This window comes from Oncorhynchus nerka, linkage group LG23, assembly GCF_034236695.1.
Source record: "Oncorhynchus nerka isolate Pitt River linkage group LG23, Oner_Uvic_2.0, whole genome shotgun sequence".
NCBI classification, from domain to species: domain Eukaryota; kingdom Metazoa; phylum Chordata; class Actinopteri; order Salmoniformes; family Salmonidae; genus Oncorhynchus; species Oncorhynchus nerka.
In genome coordinates this window covers 40696646-40715149 of record NC_088418.1, presented here as the reverse complement: position 1 = coordinate 40715149, position 18504 = coordinate 40696646, and the positions used below count along the sequence as shown (strand labels likewise).

The 18504-nt window shown below is 42.8% G+C and overlaps 1 protein-coding gene across 4 annotated transcripts in view; it reads right to left on the bottom strand.

Annotated features, from left to right (window-relative positions):
- Positions 1-18504, bottom strand: part of LOC115106834 (integrin alpha-X-like) — a 59976-nt gene that overhangs the window by 37393 nt on the left and 4079 nt on the right. For 2 of the 4 annotated variants that reach the window (XM_029629964.2, XM_029629968.2), the window contains 12 exons: positions 17960-18054; positions 17540-17595; positions 17031-17145; positions 16695-16825; positions 16311-16456; positions 15299-15452; positions 14906-15038; positions 14577-14650; positions 14190-14319; positions 8994-9142; positions 8679-8828; positions 6728-6928 (listed from right to left, as the gene is read on the bottom strand). In XM_029629964.2, the coding sequence (XP_029485824.1) occupies positions 6728-6928; positions 8679-8828; positions 8994-9142; positions 14190-14319; positions 14577-14650; positions 14906-15038; positions 15299-15452; positions 16311-16456; positions 16695-16825; positions 17031-17145; positions 17540-17595; positions 17960-18054 (1534 nt within the window). The remainder of the gene's footprint in view (positions 1-6727; positions 6929-8678; positions 8829-8993; positions 9143-14189; positions 14320-14576; positions 14651-14905; positions 15039-15298; positions 15453-16310; positions 16457-16694; positions 16826-17030; positions 17146-17539; positions 17596-17959; positions 18055-18504) is intronic. The other 2 variants (XM_065008118.1, XM_065008117.1) reach the window with 1 other exon arrangement.

Sequence of the window (18504 nt, the reverse complement as noted above, 5' to 3'; positions counted from 1 at the left end):
GATCCTATCGCTATTGTACGCAGCAATCATGTGCCTTTGAACCAGATTTGTGACCCGTTTCAGGAAACTAGGCGTATGTCGCGGGTCACTACCTCACAGGAGAGCCGTTTGAACGTAAACTCTAGCAAAATGCATTTTTTGGGCAGAAATGCCTTCGTGAACATGTGAACTTTCATGTGCCTTAATAACAAACTTGTATGCCATCTGTAAATATGAATACAATTGTTAAATTACGAGCCTATTTGGTTTATCCAAAGAAAAAGCCAGCAACCCTCCCGCTAGCCATGATTGGCTGAGATAATGAGTGGGCTGGACATGCCGAGAGATGAGTTCGGATTGGTCTGCCATATAGCACGCTTCTGTCTTTTTGAGCTGGTCAGTACGTCTAGGTAATGCTAACTAACACTGCTCTTTTTCAAATGTATTGTGCTGTTAGCTAACCAACCAGGTTCAAGGTTAGCTAGCTACCCGCAGATGCATGCAGGGTAGTAACATCATGAGTTGTGATTATGGTTCATTGTTTAGCTAGCTGGCTTGCTAGCTAACGTTACATGTATGACCTTATTATTCGTATCTCAAAGCTATTTGCTTAGCTACCTATAGCCTAATGTTAGCTAGCTAACATTGAACCTGGTTGGTTGGCTACCTGCAGATTCATGCAGGGTAGTAACGTCATGAGTGGTGATTGTGGTTAATTGTTTACGTAGCTAGCTACATATCTTAACAAAAGGCTCTGCAATTCAGTAAATTCAGTCTGGCCATCTACATCTAATCTGATTGCAGAGCACTCTTGCCAGAGAGCGCAGAATAACTGATGATTTACGAACACCCAACACCTGTTGAATATGGCAGTTGTCAGTAAACTCATCAGCCAGAGGGTCCGGTGTGCGCTCTGAAAGCGAAAAGCTCTGAATTTACGAACGGACAACCTGACAGCACAGTTGGTCACCAACGCTTTGGATAACATAACAACCTAACCAGCTCTGCTAGGGCGAGTAATGCTCAGTGAGCTATTCTCTCTCACTTAGATGTCTGGAAGTAGCAAGTTAGCTTGGGTGCTTGACTGCTGCTGTTAGTAGCTTGGGTGCCCTCGCCACTTTCTCTCTCTCTCCCCGCACCTTTGCTCGTCTACATCATATGCATACATCGCTGACTTTTTTTTGGATCAGTGGTTGAACTATTTGATTAGTGACTTTTAATGACTGTTTTAACAAACATGATGCTGTTGATAATTTTGCTGGTGTCTACCCTTGGCTTTTACAATGTTGGCGATATATTTAGAGCCCTTTGCACTGTGAATGAGAAAATATATGATTGTTTCTCCCTCAAGTATTGTGAGAAACCCCACGCTTGCTCCGGAAATGCACATGAGAACTATGCACATTTCTCCCGAACAATATTGGAGAAATCGGACTAAATACAGTGCCTTGCGAAAGTATTCGCCCCCCTTGAACTTTGCGACCTTTTGCCACATTTCAGGCTTCAAACATAAAGATATAAAACTGCATTTTTTTGTGAAGAATCAACAACAAGTGGGACACAATCATGAAGTGGAACGACATTTTTTGGATATTTCAAACTTTTTTAACAAATCAAAAACTGAAAAATTGGGCGTGCAAAATTATTCAGCCCCCTTAAGTTAATACTTTGTAGCGCCACCTTTTGCTGCGATTACAGCTGTAAGTCGCTTGGGGTATGTCTCTATCAGTTTTGCACATCGAGAGACTGACATTTTTTCCCATTCCTCCTTGCAAAACAGCTCGAGCTCAGTGAGGTTGGATGGAGAGCATTTGTGAACAGCAGTTTTCAGTTCTTTCCACAGATTCTCGATTGGATTCAGGTCTGGACTTTGACTTGGCCATTCTAACACCTGGATATGTTTATTTTTGAACCATTCCATTGTAGATGTTGCTTTATGTTTTGGATCATTGTCTTGTTGGAAGACAAATCTCCGTCCCAGTCTCAGGTCTTTTGCAGACTCCATCAGGTTTTCTTCCAGAATGGTCCTGTTTTTGGCTCCATCCATCTTCCCATCAATTTTAACCATCTTCCCTGTCCCTGCTGAAGAAAAGCAGGCCCAAACCATGATGCTGCCACCACCATGTTTGACAGTGGGGATGGTGTGTTCAGAGTGATGAGCTGTGTTGCTTTTACGCCAAACATAACGTTTTGCATTGTTGCCAAAAAGTTCAATTTTGGTTTCATCTGACCAGAGCACCTTCTTCCACATGCTTGGTGTGTCTCCCAGGTGGCTTGTGGCAAACTTTAAACAACACTTTTTATGGATATCTTTAAGAAATGGCTTTCTTCTTGCCACTCTTCCATAAAGGCCAGATTTGTGCAATATACGACTGATTGTTGTCCTATGGACAGAGTCTCCCACCTCAGCTGTAGATCTCTGCAGTTCATCCAGAGTGATCATGGGCCTCTTGGCTGCATCTCTGATCAGTCTTCTCCTTGTATGAGCTGAAAGTTTAGAGGGACGGCCAGGTCTTGGTAGATTTGCAGTGGTCTGATACTCCTTCCATTTCAATATCTTCACAACAGTATCTCGGACCTGCCTGGTGTGTTCCTTGTTCTTCATGATGCTCTCTGCGCTTTTAACGGACCTCTGAGACTATCACAGTGCAGGTGCATTTATACGGAGACTTGATTACACACAGGTGGATTGTATTTATCATCATTAGTCATTTAGGTCAACATTGGATCATTCAGAGATTCTCACTGAACTTCTGGAGAGAGTTTGCTGCACTGAAAGTAAAGGGGCTGAATAATTTTGCAAAATACAGTTTTATATCTTTATGTTTGAAGCCTGAAATGTGGCAAAAGGTCGCAAAGTTCAATGGGGCCGAATACTTTCGCAAGGCACTGTATGTGGCGTTAAAGACTCTGGTGACTATGGATTCTCGTCAAAGTGCCGTCTGTAACTCCAAATGTTGTAACCCTTGATCAAGACTCGCCATTATCTTGCTGCTTCTTTTGTCTGGAAATGTCCAGTCTAATCCAGGTCCTGACATTCTTACCCCTGCCGAATTAAGTAGTCAGAGTGGCCTGAAGTTTTTGCATATGAATGTAAGAAGTCTTCTGCCGAAGCTTGGTTTTGTGAATATATGGATAAAAACTGCCGACCCTGATGTATTTATGCTTTCTAAAACCTGGCTTAAAAAATCTATTACAGACAAAAATAGTCATAAATGGTTACAATGTTTTTCGTATAGATCGTACATCTAAGGGTGTTGCTGTATATGTAAAAGACAAGTTCTCGGTGGTCGTTCTTTGAACCTAAACCTTGGCTCATCTTTAAATATTGTTGTATCTTGTTGTTATAGACCTCCATCTGCTACTGTTGGCTCTCTGGATTGTATTTTCAAATTGTTATCACAGAATGTCAATTCTGAGTTTGTCCTGATGGGTGATCTGAATCAGGACTGGCTAACATCTAGCTCTGATCAACTTAAAAATCTGTGCAATACCTACAATCTCACTCAGATGGTCAACAGTGTAACTAGGTTGAATATAAAATATCCTCTGAAATCCTCTGATTGATTTGATCTTAACCAATACTCCTCATCGTTGTAATGCTTCTGATATTTTTGCAAATGACATAAGTGATCACTGTGCTATTGCCTGTACTTTCAAAGAGACTGGAGCCCTTAGTAGGCAGCTAAAGACCTACTTCCAAGAAAACAACATCTTAAATGGAATGCAATCAGGTTTTAGGTCTGGCCACAGTACTGTTTCAGCAACATTGAAGGTTTTACATGTGCTCTTAATAAGAAGTTACATTGTGCGTCTGTTTTTATTGATTTGTCGAAGGCTTTTGACACCGTGGACCATGCTGTATTAGTGCAAAGGTTCAAATGTTGTGGAATTACTGGTCACGCTCTAGATTAGTTTATATATTACCTATCAAATCGTACACTGTGTAATGGCGGATGGTTGTAAATAGTCCATAGAGGTGTGCTCAGGTGTTCCGCAAGGTTCTATTTTGGGCCCACTGTTGTTAATTTTGCATATCAACAACATTGGGGGTCTTATTGAAACAGCGGATGTGTAACAATCTTCGTCTTCATCGGATGAGGAGTAGGAAGGATCGGACCAAAACGCAGCTTGGTAAGTGTCCATGATTCATTATTATCACAGAATACGAAAATATAAAATAACAAAGTGAATGTAAGAAATAAAAAACGAAACATCTTGAAAGGTGAAAACACAAAACAGGAAACTACCCACAAACACCAGGTGGGAAAATGCTACCTAAGTATGGTTCTCAATCAGAGACAACGATAGACAGCTCCCTCTGAGTGGGAACCATACCAGGCCAAACACATAGAAAAACAACAGAATTCTCACGCCCCGACCAAACAAAAATAGAGACATAAAAAAAGGAACTAAGGTCAGGGCGTGACAGAATATTCATTTTTATGCAGATGATACTGTTCTTTATTCAAGTGGTAGTAGTTTATCTTTAGACAATTCCCAAAGAGCATTTAACATCATACAACAGAATCTGTATGATTCAAAGCTGATTCTAAATTCGGGTAAAACAAAATGCATGTTATTTTCAAATGCCAGGCATGTTACAAATCATGTCATTGCTACATTGGCTGGACATACTATAGAGCAAGTTAAAGTGTGTGGGTTGATGATAAGCTGAACTTCACTGTGCATGTAGAGAACTTGATAAGGAAGCTCAAGATGAAAATAGGATTTTATTACCGGCATAAGGCTTGTTTTTCTTTTGAGGCCAGGAAGGAGCTGGTATGATGTACATTATTGTCGGTTTTAGATTTTAGTGATATTATATATATGCAGGCCTCAGCCACTACCCTGAGAGCACTTGATTCAGTGTATCATGCAGCCCTCAGGTTCATTACAAATCAGAAACGTCTAACACATCATTGTGATCTCTACAGCGCTGTTGGCTGGTCGTCATTGACCTTGCATAGGCTTAAACACTGGTATAGACTGATTTATAAAATTCAATTTCAAAAAGCATTTCTCTACGGCTGGCCATGGTTTCCACGTGGCTACCCCTACCCCGGTCAACTGCCCGGCACCCTCCACAGCAACCCGCCAAAGCCCCCACCATTTCTCCTTTACCCAAATCCAGATAGCTGATGTTCTAAAAGAGCTGCAAAATCTGGATCCCTACAAATCAGCCGGGCTAGACAATCTGGACCCTCTCTTTCTAAAATGATCTGCCGAAATTGATGCAGCCCCGATTACTAGCCTGTTCAACCTCTCTTTCATATCGTCTGAGATTCCCAAAGATTGGAAAGATGCCGCGGTCATTCCCCTTTTCAAAGGGGGTGACACTCTAGACCCAAACTGCTACAGACCTATATCTATCCTACCCTGCCTTTCTAAGGTCTTCGAAAGCCAAGTTAACAAACAGATTACCGACCATTTCGAATCCCACCGTACCTTCTCCGCTATGCAATCTGGTTTCAGAGCTGGTCATGGATGCACCTCAGCCACGCTCAAGGTCCTAAACGACATAACCGCCATCGATAAGAGACATTACTGTGCAGCCGTATTCATCGACCTGGCCAAGGCTTTCGACTCTGTCAATCACCACATTCTTATTGGCAGACTCGACAGCCTTGGTTTCTCAAATTATTGCCTCGCCTGGTTTACCAACTCCTTCTCTGATAGAGTTCAGTGTGTCAAATCAGAGGGCCTGTTGTCCGGACCTCTGGCAGTCTTTATGGGGGTGCCATAGGGTTCAATCCTTGGGCTGACTCTTCTCTGTATACATCAATGATGTTGCTCTTGCTGCTGGTGATTCTCTGGTACACCTCTACGCAGACGACACCATTCTGTATACTTCTGGCCCCTCTTTGGACACTGTGTTAACTAACCTCCAGACGAGCTTCAATGCCATACAACTCTCCTTCCGTGGCCTCCAACTGCTCTTAAATACTTATTTTCCACCATCATTTGCAAATAAATTCATAAAAAAATCCTACAATGTGATTTTCTGGATTTTTTTTCTCATTTTGTCTGTCATAGTTGAAGTGTACCTATGATGAAAGTTACAGGCCTCTCATCTTTTTAAGTGGGAGATCTTGCACAATTGCTGGTTGACTAAATACTTTTTTGCCCCACTGTATACAGCACAGGCGGTTGGTGGCACCTTAATTGGGGAGGATAGGCTCGTGGTAATGGCTGGAGTAGAATGGTATCAAATACAACATGGTTTCCTTGTATTTTATTACCATATGTAGACTCAAAGTTTGATCAGATAGTGATCTTTTTTAAATGTAACTATGCAAGTCAGTTAAGAACAAATTCTTATTTTCAATGATGGCCTAGGAACAGTGGGTTAACTGCCTTGTTCAGGGGCAGAATGACAGATATTTACCTTGTTAGCTTGGGGATTCGATCTTGCAACCTTTCGGTTACTAGTCCAACGCTCTAACCACTAGGATACCTGCCGCCTCAATCAATTAGTGACCTATAGTGGTTGCAATTGAGATCAGCTGTGCGGGTGATTTTAGAGTGTATTGCTGGTATAACGAGAGATCAGCTGGTGATAACCTAGTGGCCATCGATGGTTGCAATTGTCTCTATGTGTTATGGGGGATGCAGTGCTTAGAACAGAATAATATAACAGAATAAAAGTCAGTTTGAGACAAAAAACAATTTACAAAATACATACAAGCTTTCAGCTTATTTCAGAATATTTAGACAGAAATAAGAGGGCTGTCTATTTAGTACTGACCTGACTGTATTTGGCCTGGACGCCCCAAGGGCATCCCAGGAAGATGTAAACACTCCCATGTCCTCTGTCCTCCAGTGGGGCTCCTACAGCCAGCTCCGGCAACCCGTCCCCATTCAGGTCTGGACAGGGGGACAGAGACGTCCCAAACTGACCATGGATGTTCCCCTGGACTCCACGCAGGGTGAGGGAGCAGTTGGGTGCCTAGAATGGAATCAAATCGAATTCAGGTAGGCATCCGCACTCCAGCAAACGAAGGAGGTAGGATGGGTGATCAATAACTGTAATCCAGTGATACGGCTAACACAAAAATGGCCCAAATTGATTGAATTGGCAGCAGTAGGGTGGCTGAGCGGGTATAACACAATTTGATACAGTTTCTCGAAGTCAAACTAACTATGACCAAAAAAAATGAGTGAAATGACTCATGATAATACAAATGACAAGGAACTGATATACAGTGCATTCAGAAAGTATTGACTTTTCCCACATTTTGTTACGTTACAGCCTTATTCTAAAATATATATTTTTTTTCTAAATTCCCTCATCAATCTACACACAATACCCCTAATGACAAAACTAAAATAGTTTTTTAGAAATCTAGGCAGATTTTTTTTATTTTTAAGCGGAAATATCACATTTACATAAGTATTTAAAGACCCTTTACCGAGTACTTCGTTGAAGCACCTTTTGGCAGCGATGACAGCTTCGAGTCTTCTTGGGTATAACGCTACAAGCTTGGATTTGATGGGGAGCACCGCTGCACAGATATTTTCAGGTCTGTCCAGAGATGTTTGATCGGGTTCAAGTCTAGCTGGGCCACTCAAGGAAATTCAAAGACTTCTCTGGAAGCCAGTCCTGATTTGTCTTAGCTGTGTGCTTAGGGTCGTTGTCCTGTTGGAAGGTGAACCTTCTGAGGTCGTGAGCGCTCTGAAACAGGTTTTCATCAAGGATCTCTCTGTACTTTGCTCCGTTCATCTTTCTCTCGATCGTGACTAGTCAGCACTTTGTGAAGTGCTGCAGAGATGATTGTCCTTCAGAAGGTTCTCCCATCTCCACAAAGGAACTCTGTCAATGACCATCAGGTTCTTGGTCACCTCCCTGACCAAGGCCCTACTCCCCCGATTTGCTCAGTTTGGCCAGGCAGCCAGCTCTAGGAAGAGTCTTGGTGGTTCTAAACTTTTTTCCATTTAAGAATGATGGAGGCCACTGTGTTCTTGGGGACCTTCAATGCTGCAGAAACGTTTTGGTACCCATCCCCTGGTCTGTGCCTCGACACAATCCTTTCTCAGAGCTCTACGGGAAATTCCTTCAACCTCCTGGCTTGGATTTTGCTCTGACATGCACTGTCAACTGTGGGACCTTTTTATATAGACAGGTGTGTACCTTTCCAAATCATGTCCAATCAATTAAATTTACCATAGGTGGACTCCAAGTTGTAGAAACATCAAGGATGATCAATGGAAACAGGATGCACCTGAGCTCAATTTCGAGTCACACAGCAAAGGTTCTGTTTTTTTAGGCTGTAACGTTAAAAAAAATGGAAAAAAGTGAAAGGGTACTTTCTGAATACTTTCCGATTGCACTGTATCTTCAAGTATTTCATGCGTGCATGAAGCAACAATTACACATGTGCCGTGCACACACATGTACACACACAGGAAACAGTAACGGCAATTGTGGAATGTGGTCTGCGTCAGTTTGAAATTTGTGTCTGTAGTATTTGACTCTTTTGTCAGCTGTATATAAACACAGCAGTGTTGGTTGGAGTCATTCAGACGAAAGTAGTCAACTTGAATCATAACCAGTTATGAATTGATAATGCACATTTTCAGTTTATGAATTATTTCAATTAATCTACTACTGAATTGGTTGGTTTAGTATGATATTGACCAAAACATAGATATAATTCCGCCCTTCGTGTATGTATGGGGTGTTATGTAGCCACTCTTACCCCAGTCTCCAGGGTACAGACGTGGACCTCTCCCCCAACACCCTGGGCGTGATACCAAGGAGCCCCAACAACCAGCAGCTCAGCACGGCCCTCCCCTGGCCCAGCATGGCTCTCTAACACACACAGCTCTGCCCCGAAGTAGGAACCAAGCTAGGGAGAGAGAGAGAAAAGAGAAACAGTGGAAGGAAACATTATTAGGTAAAGAGCAACATGGTAATGACAACTTTGCATTCTGGTTGCCTTCTCAGTGTCTTCTGATTTCCCCATAGGCTCTGGTCAATAGGGCATAGGGTGCCTCTCTGGTCTCTTTCTCACCTGAGACCCAAGTATCCTGTGGGTGACAGTCCACTCCTGTTGGAGAGGATCCCTCTGGAAGACCAGGACCAGCCCAGTGTGGTTGAACCTGGGAGCTCCAGCAAAATATATACTGCCATTCACTGTCTCTGCCACTGCCACTGAATAGCCTGTACAGACACATGCAGCATTTGAGTTCAAGTTTAAGAAGTTTATTTGCCATTTGCAGGTATTTAAAGTAATGCCATCGGAAAGTGTTCAAAACCCCTGACTTTTCCCACACTTTATTACATTACACCCTTATTCTATAATGGATTTAATAACTTTTTCCTCAATCAATACACACAATACCCCATAATGATGAAGTGAAAACAGGTTTTTAGAAATGTTTGCAAATGTATAACAAATTTAAAACAGAAAAAAAAGTACTTTGCTGTGAGACTCGAAAATGAGCTCAGGTGTATCCTGTTTCCATTGATCATCCTTGAGATGTTTCTACAACTTGATTGGAGTCCACCTGTGATAAATTTAATTGATTGGACATGATTTGGAAAGGCAGGAAGGTCTGACAGCTGACAGTGCATGTCAGAGCAAAAATCAAGCCAGGAGGTTGAAGGAATTGTCCGTAGAGCTCCGAGACAATATTGTGTCAAGGCACAGATCTGGGGAAGTGTACCAATGAATGTCTGCAGCATTGAAGGTTCCCAAGAATACAGTGACCTCCATCATTCTTAAATTAAACAAGTTTAGAACCACCAAGACCTAGAGCTTCCTAGAGCTGGCCACCTATCCAGTAATTGGGGGAGAAGGGCCTTGGTCATTGAGGTGACCAAGAACCCAATGGTCACTCTGGCAGAGCTCTAGAGTTCCTCGGTGGAGATGGGACAACTTTCCAGAAAGACAACCATCTCTGCAGCACTCCACCAATCAGGCCTTTATGGTAGAGTGGCCAGACGGAAGACACTCCTTAGAAAAAGCCACATGACAGCCCGCTTGGAATATGACAAAAAACTCTTTGGCCTGAATGGCAAGTGTCACGCCTGGAGGAAACCTGGCACCATCCCTACGGTGAAGCATGGTGGTGGCAGCATCATGCTGTGGGGATGTTCTTCAGCGGCAGGGACTTGGTAACTAGTCAGGATCGATGCAAAAATGAATGGAGCAAAGTACAGAGAGATCCTTGATGGAAAGTGAACCTTTACCCCAGTCTAACAGGACAACGACCCTAAGCACACAGCCAAGACAACGCATTAGTGGCTTCGGGACAAGTCTCTGAATGTCCTTGAGTGGCCCAGCCAGAGCCCAGACATGAACCCGATAGAACATCTCTGGAGAGATCTGATAATAGCTGTGAAGCAACGCTTCCCATCCAACCTGACAAATCTACAGAATGGAATGGGAGAAACTCCCCAAATACAGGTGTGCCAACCTTGCAGCGTCATTCCCAAGAAGACTATGCTGTAATCGCTACCAAAGGTGCTTCAACAAAGTACTGTGAAAAAGGTCTGAATACTTATGTAAATGTAAGTTTAATATTTTTAATACATTAGAAAAAACATCATTATGGGGTATTGTGTGTAGATGAATGGGGGGGAAATTATTTAATCCATTTTAGAATAAGGCTGAAATTTAACAAAATGTGGAAAAAGTCAAGTTAATACTTTCTGAATGCACCGTACATTTTCATTCTTTGTTGGAGCTCCCTCACGTAAGACAGTACATACACACAGACAGTAAATGATCAGAAAAAGAACATCAATCATAAAACAAAAACAGTTCAGTTATATGTGCTGAAAGTATGATAAACAGCTCAGGTTGCATGGTTTATCGCACTGGGATATAAGCTGTTCTTGAAACTGGTTGTGGAGGTTTTGATGCCCTTGTACCTCTGCCCAGTTGGTAACTGATAAAATGGCGCCGAAGAGGATGGCTGACATTTTACATGCCTGTAATCAATTGTGCTATTTCCTTTGTTTTGTTGCTTTGTTTGTAACTTTTTTTTTTTTTTACTTATTGTGTACATAATGTTGCTGCTACCGTCTCTTATGACCCAAAATAACTTCTGGACATCAAAACTGGGATCACTCACCACGGACTGGAAGAAGCTATTTCCTTTAACGAGTCTGACGAGGAAGATATTCTGCTCTCCCGAGAACAGGCCCAGATCCCTGTCATTTGCGTGAAGAAAAGACGGAGGAAAAGACGACGAAGATCAGGCTGCCTTTTGAGAATCCGTAGGCGAGTGAGTAAACACCCATTTCAATCAATTCTACTTGCTAACATGCAATCATTGGACATTTTTTTGAGGTGCCCTACGATTACGATTATCCTAACAACGGAACATTAAGAACTGTAATATCCTCTGTTTCACAGAGTCGTGGCTGAACGACACGGACAATATAGAGCTGGAGGGATTTTCAATGCACCGGCAGAACAGAGAAGCGACGTCTGGTAAGATGAGCGGTGGGAGTGTGTGTCTTTTGTCAATAACAGCTGGTGCACAATGTCTAATATTAAATAAGTCTTGAGGTATTGCTCGCCTGAGGTAGAGTACCTTATGATAAGCTGTAGACCACACTATCTGCCAAGATAGAGTTCTCATCTATATTATTCGTTGCCGTCTATTTACCACCACAGACCAATGCTGGCCCTAAGACCGCACTAAACCAACTCTATAAGGCCATAAGAAAACATAAATACTCACCCAGAAGCAGTGCTCCTAGTGGCCAGGGACTTTAATGCAGGCAAACTTAAATCAGTTTTAACAAATTTCTACCAGCATTACACATGCAACCAGAGGGGAAAAAAACTCTAGACCACCTTTTCTCCACACACACAGATGCATACAAAGCTCTCCCCCACCCTCCATTTGGCAAATCTAACCATAATTATATCCTCCTGATTCCAAGCAAAAACTAAAGCAGGATGCACCAGTGACTCGGTCAATACGGAAGTGGTCAGATGGCACGGATGCTACACTACAGGACTGTTTTGCTAGCACAGACTGGAATATGTTCCGGGATTCATCCAATGGCATTGAGGAGTATAACATCCTCGGTCATTGGCTTCATCAATAAGTGCATTGACAACATCGTCCCCACAGTGACCGTACATACATATCCCAACCAGAAGCCATGGATTACAGGCAACATCCACATCGAGCTAAAGGCTAGAGCTGCCGCTTTCAAGGAGCGGGACACTAATCCGGACGCCGATAAGAAATCCCGCTATGCCCTCAGATGAACCATCAAACAAGCAAAGCGTCAATACAGGATTAAGATTGAATCTTACTACACCGGCTCTGACGTTCGTTGGTTGTGGCAGGGCTCAAACTATTACGGACTACAAAGGGAAACCCAGACACGAGCTGCCCAGTGACGTGAACTTAATGCTACCAGACAAGCTAAATTTTATGCTCGCTTTGAGGCAAGTAACACTGAAGCATGCACGACAGCACCAGCTGTTCGGTTGACTGTGTGATAACGCTTTCAATAGCCAATGTGAACAAGACCTTTAAACAGGTCAACATTCACAAAGCCGCGGGGCCAGATGGATTCCCAGGATGTGTACTCAAAGCATTCCGCGGACCAACTGGCAAGTGCCTTCACTGACATTTTCAACCTCTCCCTGACTGAGTCTAATACCTACATGTTTCAAACAGACCACCATAGTCCCTGTGCGAAGGAAGCGAAGGTAACCTGCCCAAATGACTACCAACCCGTAGCACTCAGGTCGGTAGCCATGAAGTGCTTTGAAAGGCTTGTCATGGCTCACATCAACAGCATCCTCCCAGACACCCTAGACCCACTCCAATTCGCATACCGCCCCAACAGATGACGCAATCTCAATCACACTCCACACTGCCCTTTCCCACCCGGACAAAAGGAACACGTATGTGAGAATGCTGTTCATTGACTACAGCTCAGCGTTCAACACCATAGTGCCCACAAAGCTTGGACGAGATGGTTAAAACAGTCCCCCAGCCTCACGTCATATTGGACGAGATGGTTAAAACAGTCCCCCAGCTCCACGTCATATTGGACGAGATGGTTAAAACAGTCCCCCAGCTCCACGTCATATTGGACGAGATGGTTAAAACAGTCCCCCAGCCCCACGTCATATTGGACGAGATGGTTAAAACAGTCCCCCAGCTCCCCGTCATATTGGACGAGATGGTTAAAACAGTCCCCCAGCCCCACGTCATCTTGGACGAGATGGTTAAAACAGTCCCCCAGCCCAGCGTCATATTGGACGAGATGGTTAAACCAGTCCCCCAGCCCCACGTCATATTGGACGAGATGGTTAAAACAGTCCCCCAGCTCCACGTCATATTGGACGAGATGGTTAAAACAGTCCCCCAGCCCCACGTCATATTGGACGAGATGGTTAAAACAGTCCCCCAGCTTCTTGAAATCCATAATCATTTTCTTTGCATTTAGCTCAAGGTTGTTTCACTGCACCACGCTGTTAGACACTTCTTGTCTATATGCTGTCTCGTCACTGCTAGTGATAAGCCCTATGATGGTAATATCATCTGCAAACTTTCTGATCTGATTGCTGTCACTTTGGGCAACACAGAGGTGAGTAAAGAGTGCATCAGAGTACAGTAGAGCACTGTGCCCACGCATCTGTGAACAGTTACAATAGGCACCACATAAACAGGCTATCATTCTATAATCTCCACTGACAGAGCTATTAACAAACCATCCAGAACCAACACTGAACAGAACATGAAAAAAGTGCCTATGGAAATAGTGGTACACATTACAGTTTCATAAAAACAAATGTCTCTGTCCCACACCAACACAAACTTGAGATGAGTTATGAGCAATCATTTTTGAGTGATGATACATTAGTAGGTTCTCTATCTGGTGTCAGTTTCTAAAAATATCCAGTATATCTGTATAATAAGTTGCTGACATGACATATTTGTAGTGAATGCTACCTCATGTCTCCTCACCACATGCTTCTCCTTCTCCTTACACTGCACTTTTGCTCAGTAGTGGTGGGAGATTGTATACATACAGTACATAGTTCTGTGGGCATAGTTCTGCATGTCTTTTTGACAATAAAGGCATACACTCCTCTCACGATTATCTGTTGTCTAAGTGGCGGTATTATGTAGACTTTATAAAATTGGTGATATTGGTATACTGTAATTGGTGATGTCTTTGTAAAAGCTTGAGTAGTGTATTTCCCTTAGTCCTTCATTCTCACCCAGATAGGAGTTCTGCATGTCTGTCTCCAGTGCAGAGGCATTGATGAACGTGGCATTCACCCCTCTGGCTGCCTCCACAATGCCCCCAGACCATGAGTATGACCCTACTGCCCCAAACAGAGACACACCCTTCACAGGAGAGAGAAAAGTACTTCATGTGTTACTTTACTTGACCATATATTACTTTTAAACTGTAATGTGATATAAATATTTCATGGAAGTAAGTACAAATGCTCTTTTAAGGAAGAACTCTCCAGACCCTGCCGAAAGGGGAAGCATTACATTGGTTAAACATGACGTTAACATTGAAAGGATATTCTGGAATAATCAATAACAATAATATTGGCCTTCAGTAGACACTTTCTAGACAGAGATCAGTCACTAACCCCAGAGAGAGTGGTACTAAAGCCTCCCTGGGACAGTTCCTGTTCAAATGAACTGGAGTTGGTGGAGTTAGTTCCTGAACATGCAAACAAAGAGAATAATCAACAAACCAACATACCAGTTTCCTAGACACAAAGCATTTTCAAATTGTGATTATCCGCGGTTCTATTTCCACTGTTAGAATTCACATATTACAAACTTCCAAATTAGGTGTACATGTAAAAGGTACACGTTCCTTATCCAATGTTTAAATTAAGATATAGTAACTACTGTAGTTATCATTTCAATGGATAGGTTGTGTGTTTATTTTTTTATCCAAATCCTTTTGTACCTTCAATTGCAAAGATCTTCTCCCTAAGCTCATTCTGAATGGATTTCAGAGCATCAAAACTGTTGGTCTCAAATACAAAGTTTGGGAAAGATGCAATCTGCTCAAGCTCTTGTCTAGAGAATTGCTTCCCAACCTGAGAGGGGGGGAGGGGAGAGAGAGCAAAAAAGAGAGATGGCTCTTAAAATGAAGAGCAATCTAACACTTAACAGCCATATCATCTTAACAGAAGTGCCAGAGACAAATCCTAGAATAAAGAGAGATCAGAGGAACACCGTATTCGCTACACAGTGCATTACTTTTGACCCTATGGGCTCTAGTCAAAAGTAGTGCACTATATAGGGAATAGGGTGACATTTTGTATGCAGCTCACAAGTAAAAGATTAATGAAATCACCCCAATGGCAAATCTGATGACGTCCTTCATCTCGGCCAATGGTATGACAGAGTTAAAGGTCTCTTTAGGGTCGTTAGATTTGCCGTCTGTTATCACAACCAACAGCTTCCTGGAATGTTTCCTCATCCCCCGTTCTTCTGTCATCATCTCTTCTCTGAGGACGGGGACAGTACAGGACAGAGTAGAGACAGTGTAGAAGAGGGAGGGGAGTGAGACAGGGACTTTTAGAGTACTTTAGAGTAGACTGATTCAATTAGTGACCCTCCTGGCAATCGTGAGCAGCACAAATATAAAAGGCCTGTCTCAAAGAGGCCAGTTAGACATTACTCTGCTTTTGTGCTGGTAGTGTCTCCCTGTTGCAACTTGCAATAAACCGGATTGATTATTGATTGACTTTCCCAACGACTGCTCCCCCTTTTGGTAGGACGTTACTGTAAATAAGAATGCGTTCTTAATTGACTTGCCTAGTTGAATTTAAGGATAAATACAAATGGGATACTACAGTTTTATTAATCGTTCATATGATGGGGTGTATGACACTCACAGAACATAGCAGATGGCTGATGGGGTCTATGTCACTCACAGAACATAGCAGATGGCTGATGGGGTGTATGTCACTCACAGAACATAGCAGATGGCTGATGGGGTGTATGTCACTCACAGAACATAGCAGATGGCTGATGGGGTGTATGTCACTCACAGAACATAGCAGATGGCTGATGGGGTGTATGTCACTCACAGAACATAGCAGATGGCTGATGGGGTGTATGTCACTCACAGAACATAGTGGATGGCTGATGGGGTGTATGTCACTCACAGAACATAGCGGATGGCTGATTGATTGTATGTCACTCACAGAACATAGCGGATGGCTGATGGGGTGTATGTCACTCACAGAACATAGTGGATGGCTGATGGGGTGTATGACACTCACAGAACATATCGGATGGCTGATGGGGTTTATGTCACTCACAGAACATAGCGGATGGCTGATGGGGTGTATGTCACTCACAGAACATAGCGGATGGCTGATGGGGTGTATGTCGCCTCCTGGAAATGGTCCACGAATCGCATCAGGTTGTCAGGGTTAGGGTCAGACACAAAGTCCTCAAAGTGGAAGACAGCACTGGTGTCTGTCGAATACTGAGCAACTGCCACCTGGGAGGAGTGGACACACAATTATGGTTCCATTGAGACCAATGTCCAAAGAGTCCATACTAGCATACAATTTAGAACAAAGCTAGTGTATTGGCCATGCATTCTACTATAAATGGCCAATCTAGTGTGGATATTGGAACAGAGTCAATAGATACCAATAAGAAAGAGGGTGGTATAATCAGTAGTTCTGCGTGACAGAGTGGACAGAGATGGGCACAGAGAAGGCCCATACACCCACCTGTGCACGGGGGGCAGTGAACATCCGAATAATGTTTTTGATGAAGTCGATCATGGTGACAAAGTCTCTGGTTATGATACTCCGAGATCCGTCAAACAGAATCACTGCATCCAAGCCAAACTCACGGCACTCTGCAGCACAGAACTGATTGATTGATTGGTTGGTTGATAGATTGGATACATAAAGCACTTTCACAGAAAGAAACATCTTGTCCTGTGTAATGCAAACATGTTAGTTTTTGATGTCAGTTACAGTTATCACAAAACCTGAAGTAGACATTGATTATTTACTCAATTGAAGACAGACCACGTCATCCTCTAAAACAAATAGTATAACCTTGAAAGGCAGGCTTCAGTGTTTGTGAGACCGTAAGCTGTGGCCCCAGCTCAACACAAAGTCCTTGGAGGTAGTTTAGAGTATCACAGCCATGGATCTGACGTGGTCCACACACCTAGCTCAGCGAAATGGAGAGAGAGAGAGGAGACTTTACAACAATGTCATCTCAGGAATGGCTGAACCCAAACAAAGAATACATAGAGATCAGTGGAAGCAACCACATGCCGAATCAAGTGAGTGAATTAGCATTACTCAGTTCATGTGTCAGGTCATAGGTCATAGCTCACAATGTATCTGAGTCAGATCATACTGTGGGTCACAATGCATTTACTGGAAATGGCACAAGAGGGTAAGCACATAGCACAGGATGTTTGTGAAGAGCAGCTAGTTCCTGATTATAATTGCAGAGGGGAAGGGAAATTGAAAGGGCCCATTTTTTAAAGCCCAAATTCAAAAGGTCAGAAATGAAATAGTACTCCGGCTCAGTGAGTCAAGGATGAGCAACTCACCATAGCTCTGTCAGCATTACAAGCTAGTGACAATCCTAATGAAACTCCTGGCTCCACTAAAATGAAACAAAATAAGTGAATATAGACAGATTTAACATACGAACATAAGAAAAAGTATCAAAAATAATTTTGCACCAATTTGTCAATACAAGCCTATGAAAATCTGAACCTCAGCTTGACATAAGCACATGAGGTAAGTAAAACGTTCTCACAAATCATGCATGAGACAAAATGACAACACACAACACAAAATGACAACACACACACACTCCCACAAGATGTGAGACTAACCAGTGAAGCAATTGTGTGAAAAGAGGAAACTGAACAAAACACAACAGCAGAGCTTTATAGAGAGAGGGAGAGAGGGAACTCTGATTCTTGGGGGCCACACAAACTGGTTATAGTGCGCATGCATCTTACCTTGTACAGGTAGAGCTTTACAAGTGCCACTGTCATAAGAACATCTGTAAACCACTCCTGTCCCATTGTCTTGAAAAGGAGCGGTGACCAACACACTACAGAGAGACGAGAGGATGGAGAGAATAGAGGAGAAACACAGAAGGGATGGAGAGAGAGGAGAGGTTAATTGGTTATGTTTTAAATGCTCATGAAAGTGTGTTATGTGTAACATTTCCTGTTTTCAAAATATACTCCGCCTCCGTGGTCTCATAGATTGTGCTAACATTGCCTGGATTGTAGGATTTTAGAGCATAAATTATAACAGCACAAAGTAAATGTGCGTCTGTTAAGTCAGAACTTCTGGGTCTGCTGAGCAATATACTAGCTAGAACCTTCTCATCGTGTATCTGGTAGGACAAAAAAGCATGGCCAATTTTGTTTCCCCCCCATTCTGTTAGTCAGGTTCTACTGTTGGTGACAGGGTGACATGTTTTGTGGACTAAAACAGCATGAAACCAGGTGTATCACAAAGCATTATGAAATGAATTAACCAGCTACAGTAATTT